This window comes from Bombina bombina, chromosome 4, assembly GCF_027579735.1.
Source record: "Bombina bombina isolate aBomBom1 chromosome 4, aBomBom1.pri, whole genome shotgun sequence".
Taxonomy (NCBI): domain Eukaryota; kingdom Metazoa; phylum Chordata; class Amphibia; order Anura; family Bombinatoridae; genus Bombina; species Bombina bombina.
This window is the reverse complement of record NC_069502.1, coordinates 877,471,737-877,494,444: the sequence shown is the minus strand read 5'-3', so window position 1 is coordinate 877,494,444 and position 22,708 is coordinate 877,471,737. Positions and strand designations below refer to the sequence as shown.

The window sequence follows — 22,708 nt, the reverse complement described above, 5'->3', positions numbered from 1 at the left end:
TGTACCTTATACATGTCACACACAACACTCACCTGTACCCTGTGTACCTTACACGTCACACACACAACACTCACCTGTACCCTGTGTACCTTACACATGTCACACACACACACACACACACAACACTCACCTGTACCCTGTGTACCTTAGACATGTCACACACACACACACAACAATCACCTGTACCCTGTGTACCTTAGACATGTCACACACACACAACACTCACCTGTACCCTGCGTACCTTAGACATGTCACACACACACACACAACACTCACCTGTACCCTGCGTACCTTAGACATGTCACACACAACACTCACCTGTACCCTGTGTACCTTAGACATGCCACACACAACACTCACCTGTACCCTGTGTACCTTAGACATGTCACACACAACACTCACCTGTTCCATTTGTACCTTATATATGTCACACACACACACAACACTCACCTGTACCCTGTGTACCTTAGACATGTCACACACACCACTCACCTGTACCCTGTGTACCTTAGATATGACACACACACACAACACTCACCTGTACCCTGTGTACCTTAGACATGTCACACACACACAACACTCACCTGTACCCTGTGTACCTTAGACATGTCTCACACACACACACCACTCACATGTACCCTGTGTACCTTAGAAATGTCACACACACACACAACACTCACCTGTACCCTGTGTACCTTAGACATGTCACACACACACACACCACTCACCTGTACCCTGTGTACCTTAGATATGTCATACACATAACACTCACCTGTACCCTGTGTACCTTAGACATGTCATACCCACAACACTCACCTGTACCCTGCGCACCCCAGACACATCACACACAACACTCACCTGTACCCTGCGTACCTTAGACATGTCACACACAACACTCACCTGTTCTATTTGTACCTTAGATATGTCACACACAACACTCACCTGTTCTATTTGTACCTTAGACATGTCACACACAACACACACACCACTCACCTGTACCCTGTGTACCTTAGATATGACACACACACACACCACTCACCTGTACCCTGTGTACCTTAGATATGACACACACACACACAACACTCACCTGTACCCTGCGTACCTTAGACATGTCGCCCACATAACACTCACCTGTTCCATGTGTACCTTAGACATGTCACACACAACACACACACCACTCACCTGTACCCTGTGTACCTTAGATATGACACACTCACCTGTACCCTGTGTACTTTAGACATGTCACACACAAACCTTCACCTGTACCCTGTGTACCTTAGACATGTCACACACAACACTCACCTGTACCCTGCGTACCCCAGACACATCACACACACAACACTCACCTGTACCCTGTGTACCTTAGACATGTCACACACAACATTCACCTGTACCCCGTGTACCTTAGACATGTCACACACAACACTCACCTGTACCCCGTGTACCTTAGACATGTCACACACAACACTCACCTGTACCCTGTGTACCTTAGATATGTTACACACAACACTCACCTGTACCCTTTGTACCTTACACATGTCACACACACAACACTCACCTGTACTCTATGTACCTTAGACATGTCACACACACACAACACTCACCTGTACCCTGTGTACCTTAGACATGTCAAACACACACAACACTCACCTGTACCCTGTGTACCTTAGACATGCCACACACACACACACACAACACTCACCTGTACCCTGTGTACCTTAGACATGTCACACACACACACACAACACTCACCTGTACCCTGTGTACCTTAGACATGTCACACACACACACACACAACACTCACCTGTACCCTGTGTACCTTAGACATGTCACACACACACACAACACTCACCCTGTACCCTGTGTACCTTAGACATGTCACACACACACACACACACACACACACAACACTCACCTGTACCCTGTGTACCTTAGACATGTCACACACACACACACACACACACAACACTCACCTGTACCCTGTATACCTTAGACATGTCACACACACACACACACACACACACAACACTCACCTGTACCCTGTGTACCTTAGACATGCCACACACACACACACACACACACACACACATACACACACAACACTCACCTGTACCCTGTGTACTTTAGACATGTCTCACACACACACACCACTCACATGTACCCTGTGTACCTTAGACATGTCACACACACACCACTCGCCTGTACCTGTGTACTCCAGACACATCACACACAACACTCACCTGTACCCTGTGTACCTTAGACATGTCACACACAACACTCACCTGTACCCTGTGTAGCTTAGACATGCCACACACACAACACTCACCTGTACCCTGTGTACCTTAGACATGTCACACACACACACAACACTCACCTGTTCCCTGTGTACCATAGATATGTCACACACAACACTCACCTGTACCCTGTGTACCTTAGACATGTCACACACACACAACACTCACCTGTACCCTGTGTACCTTAGACATGCCACACACACAACACTCACCTGTACCCTGTGTACCTTAGACATGTCTCACACAACACTCACCTGTACCCTGTGTACCTTAGACATGTCACACACAACACTCACCTGTTCCATTTGTACCTTAGATATGTCACACACACACACACAACACTCACCTGTACCCTGTGTACCTTAGACATGCCACACACACACACACACACAACACTCACCTGTACCCTGTGTACTTTAGACATGTCTCACACACACACACCACTCACATGTACCCTGTGTACCTTAGACATGTCACACACACACCACTCACCTGTACCTGTGTACTCCAGACACATCACACACAACACTCACCTGTACCCTGTGTACCTTAGACATGTCATACACACAACACTCACCTGTACCCTGTGAAGCTTAGACACATCACACACACCTGTACCCTGTGTACCTTAGACATGTCACACACACACACAACACTCACCTGTTCCCTGTGTACCATAGATATGTCACACACAACACTCACCTGTACCCTGTGTACCTTAGACATGTCACACACACACAACACTCACCTGTACCCTGTGTACCTTAGACATGCCACACACACAACACTCACCTGTACCCTGTGTACCTTAGACATGTCTCACACAACACTCACCTGTACCCTGTGTACCTTAGACATGTCACACACAACACTCACCTGTTCCATTTGTACCTTAGATATGTCACACACACACACACAACACTCACCTGTACCCTGTGTACCTTAGACATGCCACACACACAACACTCACCTGTACCCTGTGTACCTTAGACATGTCTCACATACACACACCACTTACATGTACCCTGTGTACCTTAGACATGTCACACACACACACCACTCAACTGTACCCTGTGTACCTTAGACATGTCACACACAACACTCACCTGTACCTGTGTACTTTAGACATGTTACACTCACCTGTACCCTGTGTATTCCAGACACATCACACACAACACTCACCTGTACCCTGCGTACCTTAGACATATCACACACAACACTCACCTGTACCCTGTGTACCTTAGACATGTCACACACACACAACACTCACCTGTACCCTGCGTACCTTAGACATGTCACACACAACACTCACCTGTACCCTGTGTACCTTAGACATGCCACACACACACAACACTCACCTGTACCCTGTGTACCTTAGACATGCCACACACACACAACACTCACCTGTACCCTGTGTACCTTAGACATGTCTCACACACACACACCACTCACATGTACCCTGTGTACCTTAGACATGTCACACACACCACTCACCTGTACCCTGTGTACCTTAGACATGTCACACACAACACTCACCTGTACCTGTGTACTTTAGACATGTTACACTCACCTGTACCCTGTGTACTCCAGACACATCACACACAACACTCACCTGTACCCTGCGTACCTTAGACATATCACACACAACACTTACCTGTACCCTGTGTACCTTAGACATGTCACACACACACAACACTCACCTTTACCCTGTGTACCTTAGACATGTCACACACAACACTCACCTTTACCCTGTGTACCTTATACATGTCACACACAACACTCACCTGTACCCTGTGTACCTTACACGTCACACACACACACACACAACACTCACCTGTACCCTGTGTACCTTACACATGTCACACACACACACACACACAACACTCACCTGTACCCTGTGTACCTTAGACATGTTACACACAACACTCACCTGTACCCTTTGTACCTTACACGTCACACACACAACACTCACCTGTACCCTGTGTACCTTACACATGTCACACACACACACACACACAACACTCACCTGTACCCTGTGTACCTTACACATGTCACACACACACAACACTCACCTGTACCCTGTGTACCTTAGACATGTCTCACACACACACACAACACTCACCTGTACCCTGCGTACCTTAGACATGTCACACACAACACTCACCTGTACCCTGTGTACCTTAGACATGTCACACACAACACTCACCTGTACCCTGTGTACCTTAGACATGTCACACACAACACTCACCTGTACCCTGTGTACCTTAGACATGTCTCACATACACACACCACTCACATGTACCCTGTGTACCTTAGACATGTCACACACAACACTCACCTGTTCCATTTGTACCTTAGATATGTCACACACACACAACACTCACCTGTACCCTGTGTACCTTAGACATGTCACACACACACACACACACACACACCACTCACCTGTACCCTGTGTACCTTAGACATGTCACACAGACACACACACACACAACACTCACCTGTACCCTGTGTACCTTAGACATGTCACACACAACACTCACCTGTACCCTGTGTACCTTAGACATGTCACACACAACACTCACCTGTACCCTGTGTACCTTAGACATGTCACACACACACACACACACAACACTCACCTGTACCCTGTGTACCTTAGACATGTCATACCCACAACACTCACCTGTACCCTGCGCACCCCAGACACATCACATACAACACTCACCTGTACCCTGTGTACCTTAGACATGTCACACACACACACACACCACTCACCTGTACCCTGTGTACCTTAGACATGTCACACACACACAACACTCACCTGTACCCTGCGTACCTTAGACATGTCACACACAACACTCACCTGTACCCTGTGTACCTTAGACATGTCACACACAACACTCACCTGTACCCTGTGTACCTTAGACATGTCACACACAACACTCACCTGTACCCTGTGTACCTTAGACATGTCACACACAACACTCACCTGTTCCATTTGTACCTTAGATATGTCACACACACACAACACTCACCTGTACCCTGTGTACCTTAGACATGTCACACACACACACACACACCACTCACCTGTACCCTGTGTACCTTAGACATGTCACACACACACACACACACAACACTCACCTGTACCCTGTGTACCTTAGACATATCACACACAACACTCACCTGTATCCTGTGTACCTTAGACATGTCACACACAACACTCACCTGTTCCATTTGTACCTTAGATATGTCACACACACACAACACTCACCTGTACCCTGCGTACCTTAGACATATCACACACAACACTCACCTGTACCCTGTGTACCTTAGACATGTCACACACAACACTCACCTGTTCCATTTGTACCTTAGATATGTCACACACACACACACAACACTCACCTGTACCCTGTGTACCTTAGACATGTCACACACAACACACACACCACTCACCTGTACCCTGTGTACCTTAGATATGACACACACACACACACAACACTCACCTGTACCCTGTGTACCTTAGACATGCCACACACACAACACTCACCTGTACCCTGTGTACCTTAGACATGTCTCACACACACACACCACTCACATGTACCCTGTGTACCTTAGACATGTCACACACACACACCACTCACCTGTACCCTGTGTACTTTAGACATGTTACACTCACCTGTACCCTGTGTACTCCAGACACATCACACACAACACTCACCTGTACCCTGCGTACCTTAGACATATCACACACAACACTCACCTGTACCCTGTGTACCTTAGACATGTCACACACACACAACACTCACCTTTACCCTGTGTACCTTAGACATGTCACACACAACACTCACCTTTACCCTGTGTACCTTATACATGTCACACACAACACTCACCTGTACCCTGTGTACCTTACACGTCACACACACACACACAACACTCACCTGTACCCTGTGTACCTTACACATGTCACACACACACACACACAACACTCACCTGTACCCTGTGTACCTTAGACATGTCACACACACACACACAACACTCACCTGTACCCTGTGTACCTTAGACATGTCACACACACACAACACTCACCTGTACCCTGCGTACCTTAGACATGTCACACACACACACACAACACTCACCTGTACCCTGCGTACCTTAGACATGTCACACACAACACTCACCTGTACCCTGTGTACCTTAGACATGCCACACACAACACTCACCTGTACCCTGTGTACCTTAGACATGTCACACACAACACTCACCTGTTCCATTTGTACCTTATATATGTCACACACACACACAACACTCACCTGTACCCTGTGTACCTTAGACATGTCACACACACCACTCACCTGTACCCTGTGTACCTTAGATATGACACACACACACACACACACAACACTCACCTGTACCCTGTGTACCTTAGACATGTCACACACACACAACACTCACCTGTACCCTGTGTACCTTAGACATGTCTCACACACACACAGCACTCACATGTACCCTGTGTACCTTAGAAATGTCACACACACACACAACACTCACCTGTACCCTGTGTACCTTAGACATGTCACACACACACACACCACTCACCTGTACCCTGTGTACCTTAGATATGTCATACACACAACACTCACCTGTACCCTGTGTACCTTAGACATGTCATACCCACAACACTCACCTGTACCCTGCGCACCCCAGACACATCACACACAACACTCACCTGTACCCTGTGTACCTTAGACATGTCACACACACACACACAACACTCACCTGTACCCTGCGTACCTTAGACATGTCACACACAACACTCACCTGTTCTATTTGTACCTTAGACATGTCACACACAACACTCACCTGTTCTATTTGTACCTTAGACATGTCACACACAACACACACACCACTCACCTGTACCCTGTGTACCTTAGATATGACACACTCACCTGTACCCTGTGTACTTTAGACATGTCGCACACACAACACTCACCTGTACCCTGTGTACCTTAGACATGTCACACACAACACTCACCTGTACCCTGCGTACCCCAGACACATCACACACACAACACTCACCTGTACCCTGTGTACCTTAGACATGTCACACACAACATTCACCTGTACCCCGTGTACCTTAGACATGTCACACACAACACTCACCTGTACCCCGTGTACCTTAGACATGTCACACACAACACTCACCTGTACCCCGTGTACCTTAGACATGTCACACACAACACTCACCTGTACCCTTTGTACCTTACACATGTCACACACACAACACTCACCTGTACCCTGTGTACCTTACACATGTCACACACACACACAACACTCACCTGTACCCTGTGTACCTTACACATGTCACACACACACAACACTCACCTGTACCCTGTGTACCTTACACATGTCACACACACAACACTCACCTGTACCCTGTGTACCTTAGACATGTCACACACAACACTCACCTGTACCTGTGTACTTTAGACATGTCACACACACACACAACACTCACCCTGTACCCTGTGTACCTTAGACATGTCACACACACACACAACACTCACCTGTACCCTGTGTACCTTAGACATGTCACACACACACACACAACACTCACCTGTACCCTGTGTACCTTAGACATGTCACACACAACACTCACCTGTACCCTGCGTACTTTAGACATGTCACACACACACACACAACACTCACCTGTACCCTGTGTACCCCAGACACATCACACACAACACTCACCTGTACCCTGTGTACCTTAGACATGTCACACACACAACACTCACCTGTACCCTGTGTACCTTAGACACATCACACACAACACTCACCTGTACCCTGTGTACCTTAGACATGTCACACACACACACACACAACACTCACCTGTACCCTGCGTACCTTAGACATGTCACACACAACACTCACCTGTTCTATTTGTACCTTAGACATGTCACACACAACACTCACCTGTTCTATTTGTACCTTAGACATGTCACACACAACACACACACCACTCACCTGTACCCTGTGTACCTTAGATATGACACACACACACACACACCACTCACCTGTACCCTGTGTACCTTAGATATGACACACACACACACACACACACACACAACACTCACCTGTACCCTGCGTACCTTAGACATGTCGCCCACATAACACTCACCTGTTCCATGTGTACCTTAGACATGTCACACACAACACACACACCACTCACCTGTACCCTGTGTACCTTAGATATGACACACTCACCTGTACCCTGTGTACTTTAGACATGTCGCACACACAACACTCACCTGTACCCTGTGTACCTTAGACATGTCACACACAACACTCACCTGTACCCTGCGTACCCCAGACACATCACACACACAACACTCACCTGTACCCTGTGTACCTTAGACATGTCACACACAACATTCACCTGTACCCCGTGTACCTTAGACATGTCACACACAACACTCACCTGTACCCCGTGTACCTTAGACATGTCACACACAACACTCACCTGTACCCTGTGTACCTTACACATGTCACACACACAACACTCACCTGTACCCTGTGTACCTTACACATGTCACACACACACACAACACTCACCTGTACCCTGTGTACCTTACACATGTCACACACACACAACACTCACCTGTACCCTGTGTACCTTACACATGTCACACACACAACACTCACCTGTACCCTGTGTACCTTAGACATGTCACACACAACACTCACCTGTACCTGTGTACTTTAGACATGTCACACACACACACAACACTCACCCTGTACCCTGTGTACCTTAGACATGTCACACACACACACAACACTCACCTGTACCCTGTGTACCTTAGACATATCACACACACACACACAACACTCACCTGTACCCTGTGTACCTTAGACATGTCACACACACACAACACTCACCTGTACCCTGCGTACCTTAGACATGTCACACACACACACACAACACTCACCTGTACCCTGTGTACCTTAGACATGTCACACACACACACACAACACTCACCCTGTACCCTGTGTACCTTAGACATGTCACACACACACACAACACTCACCTGTACCCTGTGTACCTTAGACATGTCTCACACACACACACACACAACACTCACCTGTACCCTGTGTACCTTAGACATGTCACACACACACACAACACTCACCCTGTACCCTGTGTACCTTAGACATGTCACACACACACACACAACACTCACCTGTACCCTGTGTACCTTAGACATGTCACACACACACACAACACTCACCTGTACCCTGTATACCTTAGACATGTCACACACACACACACACAACACTCACCTGTACCCTGTGTACCTTAGACATGCCACACACACACACACACATACACACACAACACTCACCTGTACCCTGTGTACTTTAGACATGTCTCACACACACACACCACTCACATGTACCCTGTGTACCTTAGACATGTCACACACACACACCACTCACCTGTACCTGTGTACTCCAGACACATCACACACAACACTCACCTGTACCCTGTGTACCTTAGACATGACACACACAACACTCACCTGTACCCTGTGTAGCTTAGACACATCACACACACCTGTACCCTGTGTACCTTAGACATGTCACACACACACACACCACTCACCTGTACCCTGTGTACCTTAGATATGACACACACACAACACTCACCTGTACCCTGCGTACCTTAGACATGTCGCCCACATAACACTCACCTGTTCCATGTGTACCTTAGACATGTCACACACAACACACACACCACTCACCTGTACCCTGTGTACCTTAGATATGACACACTCACCTGTACCCTGTGTACTTTAGACATGTCGCACACACAACACTCACCTGTACCCTGTGTACCTTAGACATGTCACACACAACACTCACCTGTACCCTGCGTACCCCAGACACATCACACACACAACACTCACCTGTACCCTGTGTACCTTAGACATGTCACACACAACATTCACCTGTACCCCGTGTACCTTAGACATGTCACACACAACACTCACCTGTACCCCGTGTACCTTAGACATGTCACACACAACACTCACCTGTACCCTGTGTACCTTAGATATGTTACACACAACACTCACCTGTACCCTTTGTACCTTACACATGTCACACACACAACACTCACCTGTACCCTGTGTACCTTACACATGTCACACACACACACAACACTCACCTGTACCCTGTGTACCTTACACATGTCACACACACACAACACTCACCTGTACCCTGTGTACCTTACACATGTCACACACACAACACTCACCTGTACCCTGTGTACCTTAGACATGTCACACACAACACTCACCTGTACCTGTGTACTTTAGACATGTCACACACACACACAACACTCACCCTGTACCCTGTGTACCTTAGACATGTCACACACACACACACAACACTCACCTGTACCCTGTGTACCTTAGACATGTCACACACACACACACACACTACACTCACCCTGTACCCTGTGTACCTTAGACATGTCACACACACACACAACACTCACCTGTACCCTGTGTACCTTAGACATGTCACACACACACACACAACACTCACCTGTACCCTGTGTACCTTAGACATGTCACACACACACACACAACACTCACCCTGTACCCTGTGTACCTTAGACATGTCACACACACACACACACACACACACACACAACACTCACCTGTACCCTGTGTACCTTAGACATGTCACACACACACACACACACACAACACTCACCTGTACCCTGTGTACCTTAGACATGTCACACACACACACACACACACAACACTCACCTGTACCCTGTGTACCTTAGACATGCCACACACACACACATACACACACAACACTCACCTGTACCCTGTGTACTTTAGACATGTCTCACACACACACACCACTCACATGTACCCTGTGTACCTTAGACATGTCACACACACACCACTCACCTGTACCTGTGTACTCCAGACACATCACACACAACACTCACCTGTACCCTGTGTACCTTAGACATGTCACACACAACACTCACCTGTACCCTGTGTAGCTTAGACACATCACACACACCTGTACCCTGTGTACCTTAGACATGTCACACACACACACAACACTCACCTGTTCCCTGTGTACCATAGATATGTCACACACAACACTCACCTGTACCCTGTGTACCTTAGACATGTCACACACACACAACACTCACCTGTACCCTGTGTACCTTAGACATGCCACACACACAACACTCACCTGTACCCTGTGTACCTTAGACATGTCTCACACAACACTCACCTGTACCCTGTGTACCTTAGACATGTCACACACAACACTCACCTGTTCCATTTGTACCTTAGATATGTCACACACACACACACACAACACTCACCTGTACCCTGTGTACCTTAGACATGCCACACACACACACACACACATACACACACAACACTCACCTGTACCCTGTGTACTTTAGACATGTCTCACACACACACACCACTCACATGTACCCTGTGTACCTTAGACATGTCACACACACACCACTCACCTGTACCTGTGTACTCCAGACACATCACACACAACACTCACCTGTACCCTGTGTACCTTAGACATGTCATACACACAACACTCACCTGTACCCTGTGTAGCTTAGACACATCACACACACCTGTACCCTGTGTACCTTAGACATGTCACACACACACACAACACTCACCTGTTCCCTGTGTACCATAGATATGTCACACACAACACTCACCTGTACCCTGTGTACCTTAGACATGTCACACACACACAACACTCACCTGTACCCTGTGTACCTTAGACATGCCACACACACAACACTCACCTGTACCCTGTGTACCTTAGACATGTCTCACACAACACTCACCTGTACCCTGTGTACCTTAGACATGTCACACACAACACTCACCTGTTCCATTTATACCTTAGATATGTCACACACACACACAACACTCACCTGTACCCTGTGTACCTTAGACATGCCACACACACAACACTCACCTGTACCCTGTGTACCTTAGACATGTCTCACACACACACACCACTCACATGTACCCTGTGTACCTTAGACATGTCACACACACACCACTCACCTGTACCCTGTGTACCTTAGACATGTCACACACAACACTCACCTGTACCTGTGTACTTTAGACATGTTACACTCACCTGTACCCTGTGTACTCCAGACACATCACACACAACACTCACCTGTACCCTGCGTACCTTAGACATATCACACACAACACTCACCTGTACCCTGTGTACCTTAGACATGTCATACACACACAACACTCACCTGTACCCTGCGTACCTTAGACATGTCACACACAACACTCACCTGTACCCTGTGTACCTTAGACATGCCACACACACACAACACTCACCTGTACCCTGTGTACCTTAGACATGTCACACACAACACTCACCTGTACCTGTGTACTTTAGACATGTTACACTCACCTGTACCCTGTGTACTCCAGACACATCACACACAACACTCACCTGTACCCTGCGTACCTTAGACATATCACACACAACACTTACCTGTACCCTGTGTACCTTAGACATGTCACACACACACAACACTCACCTTTACCCTGTGTACCTTAGACATGTCACACACAACACTCACCTTTACCCTGTGTACCTTATACATGTCACACACAACACTCACCTGTACCCTGTGTACCTTACCCGTCACACACACACACACAACACTCACCTGTACCCTGTGTACCTTACACATGTCACACACACACACACACACACAACACTCACCTGTACCCTGTGTACCTTAGACATGTTACACACAACACTCACCAGTACCCTTTGTACCTTACACGTCACACACACAACACTCACCTGTACCCTGTGTACCTTACACATGTCACACACACACACACACACACACACAACACTCACCTGTACCCTGTGTACCTTACACATGTCACACACACACAACACTCACCTGTACCCTGTGTACCTTAGACATGTCTCACACACACAACACTCACCTGTACCCTGCGTACCTTAGACATGTCACACACAACACTCACCTGTACCCTGTGTACCTTAGACATGTCACACACAACACTCACCTGTACCCTGTGTACCTTAGACATGTCACACACAACACTCACCTGTACCCTGTGTACCTTAGACATGTCACACACAACACTCACCTGTTCCATTTGTACCTTAGATATGTCACACACACACAACACTCACCTGTACCCTGTGTACCTTAGACATGTCACACACAACACTCACCTGTACCCTGTGTACCTTAGACATGTCACACACAACACTCACCTGTACCCTGTGTACCTTAGACATGTCACACACAACACTCACCTGTTCCATTTGTACCTTAGATATGTCACACACACACAACACTCACCTGTACCCTGTGTACCTTAGACATGTCACACACACACACACACCACTCACCTGTACCCTGTGTACCTTAGACATGTCACACACACACACACACACACAACACTCACCTGTACCCTGTGTACCTTAGACATATCACACACAACACTTACCTGTACCCTGTGTACCTTAGACATGTCACACACAACACTCACCTGTTCTATTTGTACCTTAGAAATGTCACACACACACACACAACACTCACCTGTACCCTGTGTACCTTAGACATGTCACACACAACACACACACCACTCACCTGTACCCTGTGTACCTTAGATATGACACACACACAACACTCACCTGTACCCTGTGTACCTTAGACATGCCACACACAAAACACTCACCTGTACCCTATGTACCTTAGACATGTCTCACACACACACACCACTCACATGTACCCTGTGTACCTTAGACATGTCACACACACACACACCACTCACCTGTACCCTGTGTACTTTAGACATGTTACACTCACCTGTACCCTGTGTACTCCAGACACATCACACACAACACTCACCTGTACCCTGCGTACCTTAGACATATCACACACAACACTCACCTGTACCCTGTGTACCTTAGACATGTCACACACACACAACACTCACCTTTACCCTGTGTACCTTAGACATGTCACACACAACACTCACCTTTACCCTGTGTACCTTATACATGTCACACACAACACTCACCTGTACCCTGTGTACCTTACACGTCACACACACACACACAACACTCACCTGTACCCTGTGTACCTTACACATGTCACACACACACACACACAACACTCACCTGTACCCTGTGTACCTTAGACATGTCACGCACACACACACAACACTCACCTGTACCCTGTGTACCTTAGACATGTCACACACACACAACACTCACCTGTACCCTGCGTATCTTAGACATGTCACACACACACACACACACAACACTCACCTGTACCCTGCGTACCTTAGACATGTCACACACAACACTCACCTGTTCCATTTGTACCTTATATATGTCACACACACACACAACACTCACCTGTAGCCTGTGTACCTTAGACATGTCACACACACCACTCACCTGTACCCTGTGTACCTTAGATATGACACACACACACAACATTCACCTGTACCCTGTGTACCTTAGACATGTCACACACACACAACACTCACCTGTACCCTGTGTACCTTAGACATGTCTCACACACACACACCACTCACATGTACCCTGTGTACCTTAGAAATGTCACACACACACACACAACACTCACCTGTACCCTGTGTACCTTAGACATGTCACACACACACACCACTCACCTGTACCCTGTGTACCTTAGATATGTCATACACACAACACTCACCTGTACCCTGTGTACCTTAGACATGTCATACCCACAACACTCACCTGTACCCTGCGCACCCCAGACACATCACACACAACACTCACCTGTACCCTGTGTACCTTAGACATGTCACACACACACACACAACACTCACCTGTACCCTGCGTACCTTAGACATGTCACACACAACACTCACCTGTTCTATTTGTACCTTAGACATGTCACACACAACACTCACCTGTTCTATTTGTACCTTAGACATGTCACACACAACACACACACCACTCACCTGTACCCTGTGTACCTTAGATATGACACACACACACACACACCACTCACCTGTACCCTGTGTACCTTAGATATGACACACACACACACACAACACTCACCTGTACCCTGCGTACCTTAGACATGTCGCCCACATAACACTCACCTGTTCCATGTGTACCTTAGACATGTCACACACAACACACACACCACTCACCTGTACCCTGTGTACCTTAGATATGACACACTCACCTGTACCCTGTGTACTTTAGACATGTCGCACACACAACACTCACCTGTACCCTGTGTACCTTAGACATGTCACACACAACACTCACCTGTACCCTGCGTACCCCAGACACATCACACACACAACACTCACCTGTACCCTGTGTACCTTAGACATGTCACACACAACATTCACCTGTACCCCGTGTACCTTAGACATGTCACACACAACACTCACCTGTACCCCGTGTACCTTAGACATGTCACACACAACACTCACCTGTACCCTGTGTACCTTAGATATGTTACACACAACACTCACCTGTACCCTTTGTACCTTACACATGTCACACACACAACACTCACCTGTACCCTGTGTACCTTACACATGTCACACACACACACAACACTCACCTGTACCCTGTGTACCTTACACATGTCACACACACACACAACACTCACCTGTACCCTGTGTACCTTACACATGTCACACACACAACACTCACCTGTACCCTGTGTACCTTAGACATGTCACACACAACACTCACCTGTACCTGTGTACTTTAGACATGTCACACACACACACAACACTCACCCTGTACCCTTTGTACCTTAGACATGTCACACACACACACACAACACTCACCTGTACCCTGTGTACCTTAGACATGTCACACACACACACACAACACTCACCTGTACCCTGTGTACCTTAGACATGTCACACACAACACTCACCTGTACCCTGCGTACTTTAGACATGTCACACACACACACAACACTCACCTGTACCCTGTGTACCCCAGACACATCACACACAACACTCACCTGTACCCTGTGTACCTTAGACATGTCACACATAACACTCACCTTTACCCTGTGTACCTTAGACATGTCACACACAACACTCACCTGTACCCTGCGTACCCCAGACACATCACACACAACACTCACCTGTACCCTGTGTACCTTAGACATGTCACACACACAACACTCACCTGTACCCTGTGTACCTTAGACACATCACACACAACACTCACCTGTACCCTGTGTACCTTAGACATGTCACACACACACACACACACAACACTCACCTGTACCCTGCGTACCTTAGACATGTCACACACAACACTCACCTGTTCTATTTGTACCTTAGACATGTCACACACAACACTCACCTGTTCTATTTGTACCTTAGACATGTCACACACAACACACACACCACTCACCAGTACCCTGTGTACCTTAGATATGACACACACACACCACTCACCTGTACCCTGTGTACCTTAGATATGACACACACACACACACAACACACACACCACTCACCTGTACCCTGTGTACCTTATATATGACACACTCACCTGTACCCTGTGTACTTTAGACATGTCGCACACACAGCACTCACCTGTACCCTGTGTACCTTAGACATGTCACACACAACACTCACCTGTACCCTGCGTACCCCAGACACATCACACACACAACACTCACCTGTACCCTGTGTACCTTAGACATGTCACACACAACATTCACCTGTACCCCGTGTACCTTAGACATGTCACACACAACACTCACCTGTACCCCGTGTACCTTAGACATGTCACACACAACACTCACCTGTACCCTGTGTACCTTAGATATGTTACACACAACACTCACCTGTACCCTTTGTACCTTACACATGTCACACACACAACACTCACCTGTACCCTGTGTACCTTACACATGTCACACACACACACAACACTCACCTGTACCCTGTGTACCTTACACATGTCACACACACACAACACTCACCTGTACCCTGTGTACCTTACACATGTCACACACACAACACTCACCTGTACCCTGTGTACCTTAGACATGTCACACACAACACTCACCTGTACCTGTGTACTTTAGACATGTCACACACACACACAACACTCACCCTGTACCCTGTGTACCTTAGACATGTCACACACACACACACAACACTCACCTGTACCCTGTGTACCTTAGACATGTCACACACACACAACACTCACCTGTACCCTGTGTACCTTAGACATGTCTCACACACACACACCACTCACATGTACCCTGTGTACCTTAGACATGTCACACACACACCACTCACCTGTACCCTGTGTACCTTAGACATGTCACACACAACACTCACCTTTACCCTGTGTACCTTAGACATGTCACACACAACACTCACCTGTACCCTGCGTACTTTAGACATGTCACACACACACACACCACTCACATGTACCCTGTGTACCTTAGACATGTCACACACACACCACTCACCTGTACCCTGTGTACCTTAGACATGTCACACACAACACTCACCTGTACCCTGTGTACCTTAGACATGTCACACACAACACTCACCTGTACCCTGCGTACTTTAGACATGTCACACACACACACAACACTCACCTGTACCCTGTGTACCCCAGACACATCACACACAACACTCACCTGTACCCTGTGTACCTTAGACATGTCACACATAACACTCACCTTTACCCTGTGTACCTTAGACATGTCACACACAACACTCACCTGTACCCTGCGTACCCCAGACACATCACACACAACACTCACCTGTACCCTGTGTACCTTAGACATGTCACACACACAACACTCACCTGTACCCTGTGTACCTTAGACATGTCACACACAACACTCACCTGTACCTGTGTACTTTTGATTTGTCACACACACACACACACAACACTCACCCTGTACCCTGTGTACCTTAGACATGTCACACACACACACAACACTCACCTGTACCCTGTGTACCTTAGACATGTCACACACATTACACTCACCTGTACCCTGTGTACCCCAGACACGTCACACACAACACTCCTCTGTACCCTGTGTACCTTAGACATGTCTCACACACACACACACACAACACTCACCTGTACCCTGTGTACCTTAGACATGTCACACACACACACACACACAACACTCACCTGTACCCTGTGTACCTTAGACATGTCACACACATAACACTCACCTGTACCCTGCGTACCTTAGACATGTCACACACATAACACTCACCTGTACCCTGCGCACTTTAGATATGTCACATTCATAACACTCACCTGTACCCTGTGTACCTTACACATGTCACACACACACACACACACACACACACACACACAACACTCACCTTTACCCTGTGTACCTTAGACATGTCACACACAACACTCACCTGTACCCTGTGTACCTTAGACATGTCACACACATAACACTCACCTGTACCCTGCACACTTTAGATATGTCACATACATAACACTCAACTGTACCCTGTGTACCTTAGACATGTCGCACACATAAACACTCACCTGTACCCTGTGTACCCCAGACATGTCACACACACACAACGCTCACCTGTACCCTGTGTACCTTAGACATGTCACACACACACACACACACAAGACTCACCTGTAACTTGTGTACCTTAGACATGTCACACACATTACACTCACCTGTACCCCCTGTGTACCCCAGACACATCACACACACAACACTCACTTGTACCCTTTGTACTTTAGACATGTCATACACATAACACTCACCTGTACCCTGCATCTCTCAGACACATCATACACGTACAGTCACCAGTACCCTAGACATGTCACACACATAACACTCACCTGTACCCCCTGTGTACCCCAGACACATCATACACATATACTAACCTGTACTGATACTGTCACTGATTTCCTGCTTCACAGATTCCAGGTGAGGCTTGAGATACAGATCATCAATTTGTTTAGAATTAAGTGTAACTTCAGTATTAACGTCACCTGCATAGATAATATAAATATTAGCTTTCTAGTACTGCAGATGAAAATTTAAACATGAAAAAATATAAAATAATCACCTGAGCAGTAGTGTTCATCAGACATGTCACACATGGACACTCACAATATCTTAATGTCAGAAACATACTATCACATGCGCCACCTGCATCCCTTAAACATATCACAAATGAGTACCAATTTGTGCCCTGTGTCCCTCAGACATGTCACACAATTACACTCACTTCTGCCTTGCATCCCTCAGACATGTTGTAACCCCCTGTGTCCCTCAGGCACATCACAAGCAAACACTTGAATGTGCCCTGCGCCCATCATGAACATCACACACACGCATACACTAACCTGAGCCCTGCATCCTTCAGACACCCCACACGCCACACGCATACACTTACCTATGCTCTGCATCCCTCTCATACACATACACTCACCTGTGCCCTGCATCCCTCATACACATCACATACATACACATTACATACATACACTCACCTGTGCCCTGCATCCTTCAGACACGTCACATACGTACACTCACCTGTGCCCTGCATCCCTCATACACATCACATATGTACATTCACCTGTGCCCTGCATCCTTCAGACACGTCACATACGTACACTCACCTGTTCCCTGCATCCCTCCTACACATCACATACGTACACTCACCTGTGCCCTGCATCCCTCATACACATCACATACATACACTCACCTGTGCCGTGCATCCTTCATACACGTCACATACGTGCATTTACCTGTGCTCTGCATCCCTCATAAACATCACATACATACACCCACTTGCTCTACACCCCTCATACACATCACACACCTACACTCACCTGTGTCCTGCACCCCTCATACACAATACATACATACACTCACCTGTGCCTTGCATCCCTCATAAACATCACATAAATACACTCACCTGTGCCCTTCACCTCTTATATACATCACACACAGACACTCACCTGTTCCCTGTACCCCTCAGGCACGTCATACCCATACACTCACCTGTGCCCTGCACCCTTCAGACATGTCACATATGTACACTTACATATACCATGCGTCCCTCATACACATCACACAGTAACTCACCTCTGCCCTGCATCCTTCAGACACATCACACATGTACACTCACCTGTGCTCTGCATCCCTCATACACATCACATACATACACTCACCTGTGCCCTGCACCCTTCAGATATATCACATACATACACTCACCTGTGCCCTGCACCCTTCAGAAATGTCACATGCGTACACTCACCTGTGCCCTGCATCCCTCAGACATGTCACACACACTCACCTGTGCCCTATGTCCCTCAAATACATCACACACGTACACTACCCTCTGCCCTGCACCCCTCATACACATCACACACACTCACCTGTGCCCTATGTCCGTCAAATACATCACACACGTACACTACCCTCTGCCCTGCACCCCTCATACACATCACACACACTCACCTGTGCCCTATGTCCGTCAAATACATCACACACGTACACCCATCTGTACCCTGTATCCCTCAGACATGTCAAAAACACACTCAAGTGTGCCTGCATCCCTCAGACACACACATATATATATCTTATTGAATGCACGGAACACTGTCGCCAATATGTAGGCATGACTACCAGGGATGTACGTACAAGAATTAGGGAACACCTAGGTTATATCAAAAATAAAATACCTTGCTCTGAGCACTCCAGACATTTCTTGGAAACACACAGTGGTAATGTTAAGACTTTTACGTAGCGTGCTATTGAACCCATTAGGCGACCACCAAGGGGTGGTGATAAGAGTGCTGTTTTAGCACGTCAGGAGGCCTTCTGGATATTTAAGCTAGGCACCCAGGTCCCAAATGGCTTCAATTCAGAGTTCGATCTAATCAATCACTGGTGCTGATTACTAGTGCATTTGTTTCATTTATTCAATCATTCATATATTTATGAACATATACAGATATACATGTTCAATATGGTTTTCCCATATCTTGGGGCGTAATGTGTACGGTTGTATGTATTATAATCTTGTACAGAGGTTGGCACTATATCCATATTCAACATATAACGCCCGCTGGTAGTGGGCACTTGTATAGATGTTATCCCTTTCTTTTTGATAATGGTAAACACATTTGCCCCCCCCCCTTTTTTTTAGCTTACTGTCTTGCACATAAACTCCACAGAGGCTATAACATTGAGCAAATCATTCATTTTATGCTTAGCTAACAGTGTAGTATTCAAAGTAGAGAACTATATCTAGATGTCTCTTTATCTTAAGTTGTACATTATCTATATTGTTCATTTGATTTGCTAATTATCCCTGTTGATGTTGTTTGTGTGGTCTCAGCTCTGGGTACATGGGTGAGATTTGTTGCAACAATAAAGGACAAATGGCTAAATAGGTACTGCAAATTACCATTTGAGGTTGATATCATTTTCATTTATATATGTGTTTATATGTGTACTCTTTATATGGTTATCTTTACAGGGTACTGTTTCCATGGTGTGTGTGTGTATATATATATATATATATATATATATATATATATATATATATATATATATATTACATGATGTTTTGAACTCTGACACTACTGTAATTATCCCAATGTTTACCATTCTGTTTGTATATTATTCTATATAATATCAATATATGTTTTCCATACAGACTTCTCCCTTTATGTAAATTAGTTTTGACTAATTAATCCAGCAATGTAAGGGGTTAATATGGGAGGTATTTTGAGCTCTCTATCTAACCAATGACTGTGTAAGGGTGTACTTTTAAGACTGCAATTTCCAAGTACCCAGCAGGTCTAAGATTACGGCAGGACGCCGAAACTAGTCAGACCATCTGTTCTCAATATTCTTGTGCTGGTGGCTATGGAACTTTTATCATGTTTCAATAAAGTTGCTATGTTTTATAATATGATGAAGAGATCCGCTATCTTTTTTTTAATTTATTGTTACGGGACTACAAGGAGTCCTTCTTGGGATTTTATTTACCTCACCTGGTGCACTGGAGCACATTACAAGAGGGCCGCTTACGTTATTTGCCGGATGGATTTGATACCCGGCAGAACAAACTACGGGAGCTGATTGGAGCACAAGCCTCACACACCCCCAACGTGACCGGTGATGTCACACGCCACGCTCTGATACGGATATCAACACTGGAAGCAACCGCTAGGAACGGAGGTTTACAAGGTCAATAATTCCACAACGGAGCTGTGGTTCATGTATCCTGCTTGGTTTCCTGCATGGTATGGTTCAT

The 22,708-nt window shown here is 46.7% G+C and overlaps 1 protein-coding gene across 1 annotated transcript in view; it reads right to left on the bottom strand.

The window, feature by feature from the left end:
* The window catches only part of LOC128657402 (oocyte zinc finger protein XlCOF7.1-like), a 186,845-nt gene that overhangs the window by 61,316 nt on the left and 102,821 nt on the right, over window positions 1-22,708 (bottom strand). Inside the window, exon 8 of the mRNA XM_053711739.1 lies at window positions 19,320-19,427. Within this exon, the coding sequence (XP_053567714.1) occupies window positions 19,320-19,427 (108 nt within the window). The remainder of the gene's footprint in view (window positions 1-19,319; window positions 19,428-22,708) is intronic.